This window comes from Chiroxiphia lanceolata, chromosome 3, assembly GCF_009829145.1.
Source record: "Chiroxiphia lanceolata isolate bChiLan1 chromosome 3, bChiLan1.pri, whole genome shotgun sequence".
NCBI lineage: Eukaryota > Metazoa > Chordata > Aves > Passeriformes > Pipridae > Chiroxiphia > Chiroxiphia lanceolata.
Window position 1 is genome coordinate 8,541,104 of NC_045639.1, and position 15,899 is coordinate 8,557,002.

At 45.7% G+C, this 15,899-nt stretch overlaps 1 protein-coding gene across 9 annotated transcripts in view; it reads right to left on the minus strand.

Moving 5' to 3' along the window:
• Positions 1-8,367: 8,367 nt before the first annotated feature.
• LOC116784726 (cullin-9-like) overlaps positions 8,368-15,899 on the minus strand; it is a 29,383-nt gene continuing 21,851 nt past the window's right edge. For 4 of the 9 annotated variants that reach the window (XM_032683600.1, XM_032683602.1, XM_032683601.1 and 1 more), the window contains 9 exons: positions 13,998-14,162; positions 13,747-13,910; positions 12,772-12,865; positions 12,476-12,550; positions 11,887-11,997; positions 11,246-11,363; positions 10,765-10,898; positions 10,478-10,572; positions 8,591-10,216 (listed from right to left, as the gene is read on the minus strand). In XM_032683600.1, coding sequence (XP_032539491.1) covers positions 10,024-10,216; positions 10,478-10,572; positions 10,765-10,898; positions 11,246-11,363; positions 11,887-11,997; positions 12,476-12,550; positions 12,772-12,865; positions 13,747-13,910; positions 13,998-14,162 — 1,149 coding nt within the window. In that variant the 3' untranslated portion in view covers positions 8,591-10,023. Of the gene's footprint in view, positions 8,562-8,590; positions 10,217-10,477; positions 10,573-10,764; positions 10,899-11,245; positions 11,364-11,886; positions 11,998-12,475; positions 12,551-12,771; positions 12,866-13,746; positions 13,911-13,997; positions 14,163-15,899 lie in introns of those variants that run through there. The other 5 variants (XM_032683605.1, XM_032683599.1, XR_004356220.1 and 2 more) reach the window with 4 other exon arrangements.

Here is a 15,899-nt window from a genome sequence, read left to right on the forward strand (position 1 = left end):
TGTGCGTGTTTTCCTTGCACGTACTGGCTGAGCCTTCCTAGGGCTCCCACTGCCCTCTTCCAGAACTGGGGGCTTTCTTTTACAACCTAAAGTTTGGAAGCAAGAGTGAGGCGCTGGCAACAAGGCAGCAGGTGTGTGTGCAGCCATTGGTACAGCCCCCACATCCCCTGGGATGCCCAGGCGAGGGTCTGGGAGTGGGCAGCATCTGCCTGATGAGCTCTGCCTGCATCCTGTAGGAACATCGGAGTACAGCCCACCGGAGTGGATCCTCTTCCACTGCTACTGTGGCCACTCAGTGGGAATCTGGTCCCTGGGCATCCTGCCCCATGACGTGGTCTGCTGACCAAGTCTTGAAGGTTATGCCTGCCCTAAACCTAACTCTGTCCCTTCCAGATCCTCAGTGAGCTTGACCTTTCCATGCAAAAGCAGAAAGAGATGGAGAGGATGAGAAGAACCTGTGGAATCTAGAAATTGGTGGTCACCACACACAAGCTCAAGCCCACCAGATTCTCTGCCCTGAAATGCTGGCCTGCATTTTTGGGTTGGGGTGACCTTGGAGAAAAAGAAATTCTCCAAAAATAACACCATCCATCTTGAAGAAGAGCAACCTCTTGAAGTACTACTAGTGAACAAGAGTGAGCAGTAGAGCCAACCAATGGACTAAGCCACCCAGGGAGAACAGCACAATCTCTTCCAAGAGCCCATTCAGACAAGGAAGTTTACAGCTTTGGTGTTGGATCAGGACATCCTAAAGGTGCAGCTGCTCTTAGGGATTTGCATATCCAAGCATTAACAGTCCTATATGTGACAGTTCAGATCAGAGCAATCCGGGTCAGTTTCTGTCTATGATGAACGTTTCCTTCTATAAAATGACAAGAAAAGTGAGTCCAATAGTGCAAGCAGGTCTCCCTCTGACTAACAAACTCAATTTAGCTACCAAGTGAGCACCCATACTATCCCCTGCTGTAGAAAAGGTCTGCTTGCATGCCACAGTTCAACAAATGCAAAAGGTTTAATCCTTTTATCCAGAGGTTCAAATCCTCTCCCTACCTCCCCTCTTTCCTCACTACACCTACTCTTGACCTGATCCTCTACTCTTAAATATTCCATCATATCCCTATTCCCATGATATCTGAATTCTAATTGCTGTAGCCTTCCTAACATTAGAAGAATGAAAAGTCCTAAATTACATACAAGCCCAAAAAGGTCTAGACTTTGTAGGCCCCTTTGATTATTACAGCCAGTAGCAAACAGAATGACACTATTCGTTAGGGAGCCTCTTTGGAAGGTGAATTCTAGATAGTAATAGGATTCAATATAGAACAGGCACCAGTGTACCAATCTGCTCTGCAGGCCTGCCTCATTCCTTAAGGATATGTGCCTGAACAGGAATCAATATGTTAAGGTGAAGATAGAACTGTAATATTCAAAAGTAATCTCTTCCCCAATCTTACTGAATCATATGACTGAATCATAGCTTGAGCAGGAATAGAAATTAACACCCTTGCTATCATTCCACTCATCTTCAAATCCCAGCACCCACGAGCCATTGAAGCCATAATCAAATAATTCCTTGTACAAGCAGCCGCCTTGTCATTAGTCGCCTTTTGAAGCATAACCAATGAGACATTGGCCAACTAAACCACCCAATGTCCTGCCCCTATTGACAACAGCAATTGCAATCAGACTAGTCCCAGTCTCATTCCATTTCTGATTCCCAGAAGTACTTAATCCCTAATCACAGCTATTATTCTAGCAAACATAATTAAATTTCCCATCTCCCATCACCATTCTCTTCCTAACTCACTCAACTCAAAACTATATAATCACCATAATCCTTGCCTCAGCAGCCCTAGGAGACTGAATTGGACTAAATCAAACACAAATTTGAAAAATCTTAAGCATTCTCACTTAGGTTGAAGAGCCATAATTGTTAAACACCCCCTAACTAACTTTCTACTTACACTTAGTAATAACTGTCACAATATTCTGTGCTCTAAATGCAAACAAAGTTCAAAAACTACCAATGATAATGGCCTAAAGAACGAAAAGATCAGTGTTTACAGAGCCATAGTGCTGTCTACTCTCTTATACGGATCTGAATCATGGATCATCTACCGCCACCACCTGCATCTCCTAGAACGCTTCCATCAACGCTGTCTCTGCACAATCCTAAGTATCCACTGGTCAGATTATGTGACCAATACATCTGTTCTAGAACAAGCAGCTGTCACAAGTATTGAGGCCATGTTGCTGAGAACACAGTTGCGTTGGGCAGGGCACGTCTCAAGGATGAAGGACCACCACCTCTCTAAGATCATGCTTTATGGTGAACTTGCCACTGGCTGCTGCAAGAGAGGAGCCCCAAAGAGAAGATACAAGGACTCCCTGAAACAACATCTCAGCCTTGACCATATTGATCATCATAACTGGTCTACTCTGGTCTCCAGTCAGGAGGTCTGGAGACACACTATATAACGCTGCGGATGCTTTTGAGAAAGCACGCAGGATCACTCTTGAGGAGAAAAGACAACGCAGAAAGAATCATGTCTTGCAGAATATACCACCTAAGGAGTCTTTCTGCTGTGCCTTTTGCAACCGGTCATGCCTATCTCGTATTGGCCTTTTTAGCCACCAACACGCTTGCAACAAACGTGGGTAGAGCCCTTCCCAAATCTTCGTTCATGAAGCCTAACCACAAAAGAACGAAAACCCCACATACTCAGTATAACCTCAATATTAGTATTAGACTTTATAGCAGGATGAGGTGCTCCACTGGCTTTCCAGGGATTGAGGTAAGAATGACTGCCAGTAGTTCCCTGGGACTTCCTTTTTGCCCATTTTGAAGACTGGGCTGACAGTGGCTTTCTTTAAGTCCTCAGCAGCTCTCCTGAGGACTCTCTCTCAGAGTCCTCTCCTGATCTCCACGACCTTTCAAAGATGACCATGAGCAGCCTTGCTATGGTGTGCACCGGCATTGATGCATCCCATCAGGGCCCATGGACTTGTGGATGTCGAGTTTGCCTAGGTGATCTCTACCCCAATCCTCCTTGACCAAAGGAAAATCTTCCTTCCACCATTCCTTTATCCTGGTCTCCTGTGTCAGAGATTCCTGTGGGGTACTCATGTCAGTGAAGACTGGTGCAGAGAAGGTGTTCAATAACTCTGCCTTCTCTGCATCCTCTGTTACAAGGTGTCTCCGTTTAATGAAACTGAAGTATTTTGCTAAGGAAGATGAGTTATGAGGAAGACCAAGCTCCTCCCTCTAAGCAATTGTAAATCCGAAACTAAGAGGCTGCAATTGAGGAAATATGGAGAAAGAAAAGATAACAGCCCTTTGTTAAAGGACATATGTGTATTGGTAGGACAACAAAAGAACAAAAACAACTAAACAGTAATCCTGTACCCAAAGTTCCCTCCAGAAAACCATTTAAACACTTTCCGCCTTTTGGCGCAATTCTAACCGGGGCCAGCAGGGGGCGCTGTTGGATCACGGGCGGAGCAGAGCCTGCAGTTGCTCTCTGGTGGCCGGCAGGGGGCGCTGTTGGGCTCTGGCGGTCGCCGCGTGAGGGCCCCGGAGCGCGGGAGGAGCCGAAATGGAGATTCCCCCACACCGAGAAGGGGAAGGGGAAAAGGGGTTCTTCCCATGAACTCAGGCTGTCGGCGGCTGGCTCTGGCCGGGATTTTCCCCCCCTTCGTCGATGGCGCAAGCTGCTGCCAAAAATGGGAACGGAGGAGGGAAGGGGCAACCTCCTCCCCCAAAGGTTCCTCTGCAGAAGGGCCAAGCCTCTCCGATGAAATCCCCGCAGGTCGGGGCTGGGGGCAGAACAGGGCGCAGGAGAACGAAGCTGAACTGGGGCCAGAAGCAGCCAGATGACGTGGCCGAAAACAAAATGAATCTCGGAACCTCTCCATACACACATTCCCTGAGTCTGGGCAAAAGTGGAGTGCCTGCTGTTTCCCAAGGAGAGGAAAAAGAAATAATCACCTCCCCCCCACAGTCTTCTGTGGGCCATCAGCCTGGAATGTGGCCTGTGGCCAGTTCTTTTGTGTGTGAATCACCCCAGCCAAAAACCACCCTCCCCTTCCCTCCTTCGAACATCCCTCTTTTACAATGATGCAGGGGAAAGAAGAAAAAAACCTTTCCCCTCTTGGTTTTTTAGAACAAGTAAACCTATGACACAAGGGTTTCCCTTCCATTTAGTAACAGGCCCACATTAGGCTTTGTTTTCCTTTTGTTACTGACATATTTGAAGAAGCCCTTCTTGTTCTTCACATCTTTGGCCAGATTTAATTCCAGTTGGGCCTTGGTTTTCCTGGTCTCATTTCTACATACTCTGACAACATCCCTATATTTGTTTTAAGTGGCCTGTCCCTGCTTCCACGTCCTCTATATCTCCTGCTTGTATTTGAGTATTCACAGGAGTTCCTTGGTTGTCTATGAGTGTCTCTTGCCCCTTTTGTCCAATTTCTTCCTCATTGGGATGACCCATTCTTGAGCCTTGGAGGAAATGGTGCTTGAATATTGATCAGCTCTCTTGGACTCCTGTACTGGTTTTAAAATGCCAGGGAGGAAAAGTTAAGACTGTTCAAGCCACCCCTGTATGATAGTGGAAGGGGAAAACAAAGAAAACAAGACTGCAACCAGTTAAAAATGTTAGAGTCACAATTTTACTGAGGTAAAATTACCAATAAGAACAGTACAGAGAAAAATGGTCAACCCACAAAACCAATACAGGCAAAATGTTGCCTGGCCCCCCACCCCTAGGGCAAAACTAAAAATGGTACCCATTCCCTTGCTGTGCACCACATGGCCTGGGAAAAAAAATGAAAGTAATGCAGTAAACAAGTTTCTGCAGTTTAATGCCTTCCCTGGGCAGACAAAAACAATGGGGAACAGGGGCAAAACAAAACCTGGAAGCCTATTTTGTCCAAAAGTATTTATTCTGCCAAGATGTTGGTGTGGGTTCTGGCGTAGCGGCAGCTGGTGAAAGCAGCAGCCATGGTCCCAGGCAGCTCCGGTGGTGGTGGTGCCGATGTGGCGGCTCTGGCGGTGGTGGTGCAGCTGTGGTGGCTCTCTCGCAGTGCTGAGAGGACACACAGTCCTGACTCCCAGTCCCACACACCCTCTCCTGCCTGTGCAGCAGCAAAAATAGCAAACCTTCCTATGAGAAATAAAAATACAGGGTTTTTTATAAATAGGCTTATCGTGAAGTTGTAAGATATCCAAGTTCCAAGAGCTGAACTTGGGTATCAGGGTCTCTTTCGGTGGGATAAGGGAAATGAGAAAATTCTTAAAAATTAAATCTTTTAGGGCCATTTTGTACACGAGGTTCCTTTTCTCCTTGGGCTAAGAACAAAGAAAGATCCATTGCCTTTGACAGGGAAGGGCTTGCAGCCAATTGGGATAAAGGGAAAGCCCCTTTTCAGAGAAAAGAAACCTTTTTAGGTAAAAAGGAATACATTAAAACTTATCTGAGAAGGCTGGTGTCCTAGTTAGAACAGCTGGGCCCAGTTCATCACTGTACGGGGTGTAACCCAAAACTGTGTATTCTATAGCCTTCCATACCATTTCCCAGAAACTGTTATCAATAGACCATTTACACCATCTGCCCAGAATAGCCTGACTCTTCAGGCTATAAACTAGGTGTTAAGAGACCTGCAAGATAGGATGCTCCTGTCCTCACACCCATTGTGGAACCCCCCACCCTGAGGGAGGTACTGGGCATTCCTGCCTGAACTGGAGGATATATAATCTTAGGGTCTTGGGACTTTTTTAACCACTTGTGGGATCCAGAGGAAGACTGCAGACCACCACTCTCAACCAGACTGCAACCACCACTTTTCAACCAGACTGCAACCACCACTCTCGACTGGACTGCAATCACCACTCTTGACTAGACTGCAACAGCACTCTCACGAACAGGTTTTCCCCTCTCCTTTTACTTTGGACTCAGGGGGCCCAACGAACACCACTCTGTTCATGCCCCAGGGTGCTGGGTTATACATTTGGGTTTTGTGGGTTAAAACTAATTGTTTGTCTGTATAACTGTACTTATTGCATTATTTTATTAAATTGTTATTCTGATTTATAATCTCTCTTTTGAGTTGGGTTCATTTCCCCTGCCGGTTTACCTTTAAACCAGCACAGCTGGGATTTTGGAAAACTATAAAATGTATGAGTTGTATGCCCACAGGGTCTTTCTCCCTGAAAAACTCGGTGAGAGAAGGACCCGGCCCACCAAATAAATTCCTTGTTTCTTTGCTCCCTGAATTATGCCATCTTTCTAAATTTAAAAGTGGGATTTTTCCCACATTCCATTTTCGGCTTTGGGACTGAAAGAGGCAGTCCACCAAACATGACACAGAGGGTATAGAATACACCATTTGGTCACCCCACATAGTGCTAAACTTCACCTCCTATCCTTTTAACTAGGGCAACCTTTCTGTGCTGCAAGGTCCATTCCTTTGGGATTCTTCCAAGAAGGTCCCTGAAGAGGATATGTTTGTTCTGCTGAAGTCCACAGTTGTGATCTTCCTTGCTGCCCTGCTTCCTCCTCACTCGGTACTAAACTCCACAATCTCATGGTCGCTGTATCCAAGGCTGCTCCCAGCCTTTGCATCTCCATGGTCTAGTCTTCCTGGTCTCTTTCCCAAGCAGCTTCATGACAACATTCCAGTCATGAGACCTGTCTCATTATGTCTCCCATTAAGCAGTAAGAGCAAAGCTCTGAGACGGCACAGGGAGCTCTAGTTCCTCCTGCTTGTTCCCCATACTGCAGGCATTGGTATATACAGGCACCTTACAGAGGGATTGGAGTGTAGAGGTGCAAGAGGATGCCCTATAGTCACATCTTTGGCTTTCTGGAGGTATCCCTGCTTAAGCCTTATTTTTCTGGATGGGTGGTCACTATAACTTCCCCCTTCCCCCACCTTTCCCAGTTTAAAGCTCACCTTACCAGGATGGCCATTCCTTTGGCAAAGACTTAATGCATGTCTAATGGACCTGAATGGCCCCTAATTCTGCCTCCCACTACTGTGGGTACTGTTACACTCCTACAGACTCTGCAAGGAGGCTTGGGACCTGGGAGACCTAAGTGAGGGGAAGAAGGAGGGGAGAATGAAGCAGGGAGGAAGAAAAAAAGGGAGGCAAGGGAAAATTGGGAAATAACAGGGAAGAAAAAAAATGAGGGTGCCAGAGAGGGAGGGGGAAAGGCCAGGGGAAGATGATGGAATGAAAGAAGAAAGAAAGGTAAAAGAAAGAAGGCAGGTAAAAAGGAATGAAGGCAGGCAGGGAGGCAGGCAAGAAGGAAAGAATGAGGTATTGAGGAAAGTAGCAAAAGAAGAAGGAAGATAGGAATTAAGAAGTCAAGAAGGTGGAGAAGTGGGCAAGGAGGAATAGAGGAAAGCAGAAAGTCAAAAAGGCAGGAAAAAAGGGGAAATTAAGTGTGTAAGTATATAAAGTAAGGACAGAGGTCAATAGTGAAAGGAGGAGGTAGGAAGTAGAGAGTAATAAAGGATGGACATGAAAGGATAGACAGAAGGATGGATGAAAGGAAGAACAGAGGGGAGGAAGGACAGATGTACAGTGAGGATGAAGGGAAGTAAGGGGGGAGGGAAAGGAAAGGAGGAATGTAAAAGAAGAAAGGAATGTGAAAGAAGAAAGTAGGGACAGCACGTCTGTAGATATTGTACCTATCTTTGCATTTTATATGCAAAGTCATTTGATTGTAAATAAATTTTGTTTACAGGTTGTCATGATCTGGGGAAATCAGAAGTAATGGAGGTAGAAGGGATAGCAGGCAGGAAATAAAAGAGAACTTGGCAATCATGCCGCATAACGTTATCTGTCAACAGAATCAACCAACCTTACCTGGATGGACAGGCTCCCTTACTTAGCCTGGATGAGAAATATGCCATTTTTGTGATTAATAAACAGGCAAATGCTTCATCATTCAATTAGTGATGTTCATGGATGAATGAGACTCTCACTGTCCCTACTTACTATGCTGAGAAAGAAACCACAGTCAAGAGAACAGCCTTGTCAAAAATCAGCAGGGATATAAGCCCCCGTTGATCACAACTCTAGTCTGACACTGTGAAGAAACTTCAGAGGTGGGAGGCCCCCACAGTTGTGCAACTCAGACCACTTGCCAGTGAAATATTACTCCTAATTTTTACCACTTACCCAGTGAGGTTTGTGAGTGAGTGAGCCCCAAAGGGCTCTCACTTCTGATGCCAAGTGCCTGGCACGACCAGCTCCAGTGTCAGGTAGGTAGTTTGACTGGGACAGTACCCCTGTCAAACCATAACACAGGTGTCCTACAAGCTAAGGAAGGACAGAAACCTCCCGCAGAGCAGAACAGCAAGGTTTGATCTTGATTTTCAGTACAAATATTGTCCATGAGAGCAGAGACACAATCCCTTCTGACCTTTTGGGTCAGAAGGCATCCAGGAAACAGTGAATGAAGAACTCAAGGCATGAATCTCCACATAAGCAACTTCAGCATCTAGGACATTCTGCTCTGTCCCCCCAACAACCTGGGAAATTCAGGTTGTTCCTGCAGGGAACAAGTGGGGATGAGGCTGTCTGGGCATCCCCATCATGTCTCTCCCCCTCAGTGCCCCTGAGAACAGGGCCCGAAGAGGTGTCACAGAGAACCCACTTGCCACATATGGGCAGCAGGGTTGGGACTTCCACCATGACAGACTGCAGGATTAGGAGCTAGGGGGTGCAGGAGAGTGGAAAAATTAGTCCTCTCTCCTGGTCTGTCCTGGCAGTTGGTCCCTGCCCAGCATCTCGTAAGAACCCCAGAGCCCTCCCAGATGATACCCAAGCCTTAAGAGCCCTGTATCTCCAAAACAATCCTACAAACCTCCAAATCACCCCTCAAGCCTGATAGCAGTTCCACATCTGCCTTCTGCTGGGCACCAGATGTTACCACCTTCATCAACATGCAGGCAGTCTTGTCTTGCACTTGCTCCCAGAAACACCAGCCCCACCACCCTGTGTGGTCTGGTCCGCCATCCTCTTTCCGTCCCTCCCCATACCTCTTTATGTTCCCTGAACTGCCCAGGAAGGAAAAGGCACTTTATAGGGCAGACTGTGTGCCCTGGGTGACGATTCCAAACCCACACCAATTTCACAAATAACTCCTGGGATGAGCACATCAAGGTCACATCCTCCTCACTTGAGGATATCCTACTCTCCCTCCCCACTCATGTTCCCCACAGACAACAAGGAGGCTTGTGCTAGAAGAAAACTGTTTCTTTTTTTAAACAGAACTTTTTTCAACCTTTGTTCCTCAGGGTTTTCTTTTTTTTTTTTTAAGAGATAAAGTATTATCTGAACAATCTCTGCATATATATATATAACATATGTTTATACACTTAAACAGTCCTGCAAACTTGTGTCACTTGTAGCCCTTCCTGCTTCACAGCAGAGAAGAAAACTCCAACAGCAAAAATGCTGCCCCTCTCAACTAGAGGAACTGAACCACATCCATCTGTGGCTCTGGAGGGAATCCCACCAGCTCCAGATGCGAGGCTTTGACTTGAGTGTAAATGCATCACTCTACAGCATTTCTAGACGCTGGCCATTTCTAAACAGTGCCATGCTAGGATACATGCCACACTCACCTGTGCTCAGACCTTGGGAACAGCACATCCAAGGACAATAAGCAGCCCTTTAACAGGTGGCAATAGTCCTAACTTTGCAGGTGGACTGTGACTTTCTAACTCAATTAAATACCTATAGGTAGAATTGGAGACAAGGAAAAAAGACAAGGAGATATCTTTCTGAGAGACGTGGCCACAGGAACACAGACTAGCTGCCCAGAGCAATGTTTCTGCATATTAAAGAAGAGTCACTGAGCAATTAGCCTCCCAGAGGAAATGCTTTGTTCCACTTGAGAGCTCCTCCCTGCCTTTGAGGAAAAACACTAACACAAACTGGTTGAGACAGAGTAGAGGCAGAGGTCCAGGCTGGCAGGCTGGGTGACAGACCACTTCTATGGTGGTCTTCTAGCTATGATAGCTATCATCATCATCAAAGTAGGAATCACAATCTGATTCATTATCAATCATAAAGTTGTCTTCATCGAGGTCATCATCGTCATCATAGTCTTCCTGCCACTGTGGATCATACTCCTCATCTTCAACCTCTTTGCCACCTTCATCTGTGTTGGGGAAGTCACACAAGATGGTACGTTTTTGCCTGTTGAGAAGGAGAGCATCAGAGCAGAGCCCCAGCTGTGAGAAGCAACCACAACCCAACCCCACAGTGCCCTACTACAGAGGTTTTGCTGGTTTCCTTACCCCACTGTCACTTAAATTGTTACCTCAAACCACAAAAGAAGATGCAAGTAATTAGTATCTGTCATTCACTCTTTTGTATGTCAGTGAGCACAGGAGAAAACTCTGCTCGCCTGCTTTTTGTCTGCACTTATCCACTTTTTATCCAGCTAAGAAAACTCACCCTGTATAGACAAGGGTTGAAGTAGGCACATTTGCAAGTTTCAACTTTCTCTGACCAGGATCTCCTGAAGACCGGAGCCCAACATGGAAATCCTGCTAGCATGAAAGAACAATCAGAAGAGAGAGAGAGAGACAATATGCAATTTGGGATGTATTTTGTGCTGCAAACCCCTTCCCTACACACACAACCCTTAGAGTCTAACCCCTCAGCTGACCAAGCCCCTTGTCTTGCCCACAATCAAATTAGACCAGAGCAAGACAAGCCACTATCAGGCATGTGAACTTCACCTGTGTGGAGTGCCAGAGAATTGCAAAGAGACGCTCCTTGATCTGGCGTACCAACTCCAAACCAGCACTGAAATGCTCTGCTTTCAGAAGCTGAAGAGAGGAGGCCAGGTCCTGGTACTGCAGCAGGGTTTCCTCTGCAATTAAAGACCAACAAAGTCATGTTGCATCACACACTATTAAGCAGAGACCAAGTCTTTGGCTCTAACTATGAAGCCAGTCACAGCTACTTAGATCTCCTGTGCATATATGGCACATTGCAGAACGGAACATGTTGCTCTTTACTGCATTAATCTCCATTGGCAGCCAAATTGTGCCAGTGGACTTCTGAGAAATTACATCAAGAAGGCAAAAATGGGCTGGGAGAAGTGAGAGGCCAGCTAGGTGCTGGTGTGTACGCTATTGTCCCACTGCAGAGCTGCTGCTCTTTGAACTATACAGTTTGGAACACTAGTCGCTACTTTAAAGAGGCTGCAGGACTTACCCAGAAGGATCTGCAGAGCATTAGTGAGCAGCTCTAGGCTCTCAGCCTGCTGTTCCACAATATCCATGTTCTCAGTGTCCTGGTTATAGTAGCTGTACACACAGGAGTAAGCCAGCACCTGGAACAGTACAGATCATGCTGTTAAGCACCCTCCTCCAGCTTCAGAGTGGGCAAGAAGTGAGCAGCATCAAACCCTTCCAGACCTCATTGCTACCAGTGGCTGAAAGAAGCCTGGCAGCACTTCTGGTGTGTGGCCGTAGCCCAGTGACCCATTATGCCAAGTGACAGCAGTGCCAGGCTACCTAGAGCTACTCACAGGATTGGAAATGAATGTGCAATTATTTTATATTGAAGTCTGAAAGAACTGATTGTTCCCACCTGCAAACTATCATGAGAACACAGACTGTAAATGCATAACAAGTGTCACTGAACAGCAGGCAAAGAGTCAAAACCACCAGCACACACAACCTAGGCATTGCTGGGCAGCCCAGGCTGAACTCAAGTAGCAATGAACTGAGGGAATGGAGCACAAAGGGAAGCAGGTATGGTACTATAGAGCACCAAGAGCCCACAATAAAGGAGTTTCAACAAGTGTCAAACTCCTATTGTGAAACCTCAGCAGGACTGTTATCCAGCCTTACCTTCCGTGCCTGTTCTAGCACTTTGCAGGCATCAAGAACAAAGGTCAAGTTCCTAATTTTTGGCATCTCTCTGATGTAAGAAATACTGTTCCTCAGACTCGTGGCAAATTCCTGCAATAAGGAGGGGAAAAAAAAAAGCCAATGTCAGTGTCAAGCTCTACAAGATTAAAAAAACAGCACCTTCTACACAGGTAATTGCTAAGCATCCTGAAGTGCCATCCCAGAAGATGCAGACAGCAGCAGAGCATTTAATGCATCCAACTATGACATCTCTGTGCCATCACTTCAACCTTTTACACTACCTCAGCTCTAGGCAGAATTCTGCCTTCAATCACCATTGCTTCCAACTACTGCATCACTTTGAGTCTGTGAACGCTACAAGTCAGGTGCTCAGTTTCCACAACAGACTTGGTAGAAGAAAGCAGGCCAAGGACTACCCCTTATGTCAGAGCAAGGGTGAAATGGTCAGGCATCCCAACGTGGACCTGAAGCCTGCTTCTCAGCAGAGAAGACACTGAGACATAACAGAAGCTATCCTGATCCCTAGGGCTAAGGCAACAACAGCATCTGCAAAGGAAGGAGGCCTTACCCTTGCGTGATGATGAAAGGTACATCTCTCATTGTAATCCTGAAAACGCTTCTCCTGCCAAGCTGCTTTACTCACCTGAAAGGAAAGGTAAAAGTAACCTGTAGCAATTTCTGTGAAGTACTAGGGCTGCCTGGAAATGGCTACCACACACAGAGACTTTGACAATGCTCTTAGTATTACTGGCAAGCACAAAAGTCCAGAATAAAGGACCCAAGTGGCGATCCTCACCCTCTCTCTGAGAGGCTGGGTGCTTCTGAACGCAGGCATGAACCACGGGGATACAGCAAACCACTCACCATAGCAGAGCAGTTGTAATAATCCTTATGATTCGGTCTCCAGGGTTTGAGGCAACGCCAACAGAAGCCATGACTACACTTTGCACATGTCATACTAAATGGTAGGAAAAGAACAATAGAAATCACTCAGACCTAAGAGCCACTTGCAGACAGTTCCTTCCAGTGCTCCTACATCACAGCACTGGAGTGTGCCACGCAGTCAGTCCCATTCATCCAGTATATTTTTAAAGCCTTTCCTAGAATCAGATGATGCTTAAAACCAGTCAATGTCTCCAAAAATGAGATAGGTAAACTGACAGCATGATCTCACAGTAGCTTATCAAGTACTCAAAGGGTGACTAAGCATACCACAGTTTGAAGCAAGATCCACATGAGCACCTCACCCTTCCCTCACGCATGTAGCACTCCACACAGTGCAGAAAGGCACTGCACAGCCCTAAGGCCACACATCACATGTGGGGACAAATCACAGCTGGGCATTAAGGGCTGTGCCAGTGCAAGAGAGAAACAGGTGGCAACTCCTAAGCCCTAGCTTCAAAGCTGCAGGTAATTCCCCTATCATGTAAAAAGCTGCCAGAGATCCAAGCTGATTCAAAACAAACAGTCAAGAGAAAATTGCTTTAAGTTACAGGAATGGGTGAGCATGAAAGAAAAAATGGTGCTGAGCTATCCACTCCCCTAACCTTTACTTCTGTATGGCTATAGTGGATTCTGAGAGCAGACAAGAGCACAAGGTATTGCAAAATCAGTTCTATCACGGAGCCATCAACAGATTTAACTCTGAATGTTGGGGAACATTTTGCTTTTCTAGGAATTAAAAGCAATCACTCATTCTCCTAAAACTGTACACCAGACCTGCTATAACAATTGAGTAATTGTCAAAAAAAAAAAAAAGAAAAAAAAAAGCAAAGCACAGTGGACCTAACTGTTTTTGCCCTCTCCTGTTTCCAGTAGCAAGCAAAAATGTATACTCACTGCAGGCAACCCTCATTTTTCTCTATCTGAGCCTGGCAGTTTGGGCAGTGCTTTGAAATGAGCTTAGCCAGATGTTTGCTTTGGGCTTCACTTGTCATTCCTTCGTAGTATCCATCATCATCTACCCACTGAGACATGTGGCTGCAGCTGGCAGGATAATGGGCCTGAAAGGGAGACAGTCAACCACACAAAAGCAGAATGGTGCATGCCAAACCTAAGACAGTATTGCTCATGATTCAGCTCAGCCTCACCTCTGGGAAGTTGCAGTTGAAGCAGGATATCCAGGAGCACTTGGAACAGGCTGCTCCATAACCAAGTCCATCCTTAAGGAGGATCTGATCACAGCCCTGAGGGTTGGTGCACCATGTCAGGTTGGAGCAACACTCAACATAGTGTCTGAGGAGGGCTTTTTCATACTGTAATAAGAAGCCAGGAAGGAGATGTAAGGCAGAGAAGCTGCATAGTTAGGCCTTACAAGCAGGGTCTGGAGCCTCTGGGCTATACATCTCACTAAACAACTGCTCACAACAAAACAGCACTCAATTAGTTAATTCTTTCATTCCCTTTGTGTAAATTTCCCCATCCCCACATGTCATATCTGGAGGCTGTTTCATTTCACAGAATTGCTGAGGTGGGAAGGCATTTCTGGAAATAAAAACTAGTCCAACCCCTCCAGCTCAAAGTAGGATTGCTCAAGACCATGTTCAGCTGGGTTTTGAATATACCCAAGGACAGAGACTACAAACGTCTCTGCCCAACCTGGTCTAACAGTTCATTACCCTTACTATTAAAAAAAACCCTCAACAACCCAAAAACCAGTATTCTTATGTTTAAATGGAATTCCTTGTATATAACTTAGTGCCCACTGCCTCTTATCCTTTCACTGGACATCATGAAGAAGAATCTGGCTCCTTAATCTCATTTCTGAATTTACATATGCTGATAAGATCCACTCCTGAGCCTCCTCTTCACCAGTCTAAACCAACCCACCTCTCCCAGCTACTTCAAGAGGTGCTCCAAAACCTAATTCATCTTTGTGCCCTTTTGCTGGATTCTTCCCAGTATGTCCATGTCTGTCTTGTCCTGGTGAGCCCAGAAAGGGCCATAGTACTCCAGATGTTATCTCATCAGCACTGGGTACAGGATCACCTTCCTCAACCTGCTGTCACTGCTCTTCCAACATCAACCTAAAACACTAGTGGACTTTCTTAGCCATGAGGGCACAATGCTGGCTTATATTTAATTTGGTGTCCACTGTGATCCTTTTTCTTATTCCTGCAGAGATGTTTTCCAGATGGTTGACCCCCAGCATATCCTGTTGCATTGGGTTATACTACACCAGGAGCAGGACTTGGCATTTCCTTTTGTTGAACTTGGAGCAGTATGTTTTAACTTCAGCATTAGATCTTCACACAATAATCTAGTTATTTTGAAAACAGGATTGGACCAGAGATTTCCACAGATTATTGCAATCTAAATTATTCTATGACTGTCTCTGCACGAGACATTAACACTCCAGCCATACCACTTACTGAGCAAAGGAAAACATAACATTTCAGTGAGAGCATCAAAGTAACTTGTTAAAATTAGCTGCAATTTATGTTCAATAATTATTTCTTTTTATAAAAAAACCACAGCAATAGGCTATTAAACCTGCTCTCAGACAGGTGTGACTAAGGGATTTGCAAAAGCAGTAAGGACTAACTATCCAGATATATGCACTAATTCTTTGAGCACTTCTTACAAAAAACCAAAAAAACGATACATCTAAACCAATGCTTTTCTGTAGCCTTGCCCATTTTGGTTGTCAGCTTGCAAGCTGAAAGAGAAACTGTAAGAGAGACAAGCCTTCATGACTACTGTTCATTTCTCCTTATGACTGTTCATACAGGATCATAATGACAGTAAGAAGTTGGAAGAAGAGAATATTTTTGGAGAAGCAAAGGAAGTGGAGACCTGTCAAACAACAGAACAGTGGAAAACAGACAAGACTGTTCTGTCCAGCAGTTAACAGAAATAGTCTGTCATGTGACAGCTACAGCTCTGCCATTAGGTGGGGAAGGCTCTAATTCAGCTCTAATAACTAAAAACTGAAAGAATAGAGAGAAAAAGTAGCTTCTGCCTCAGAACAAGCAGCTGCTGCTGTCCCCTGC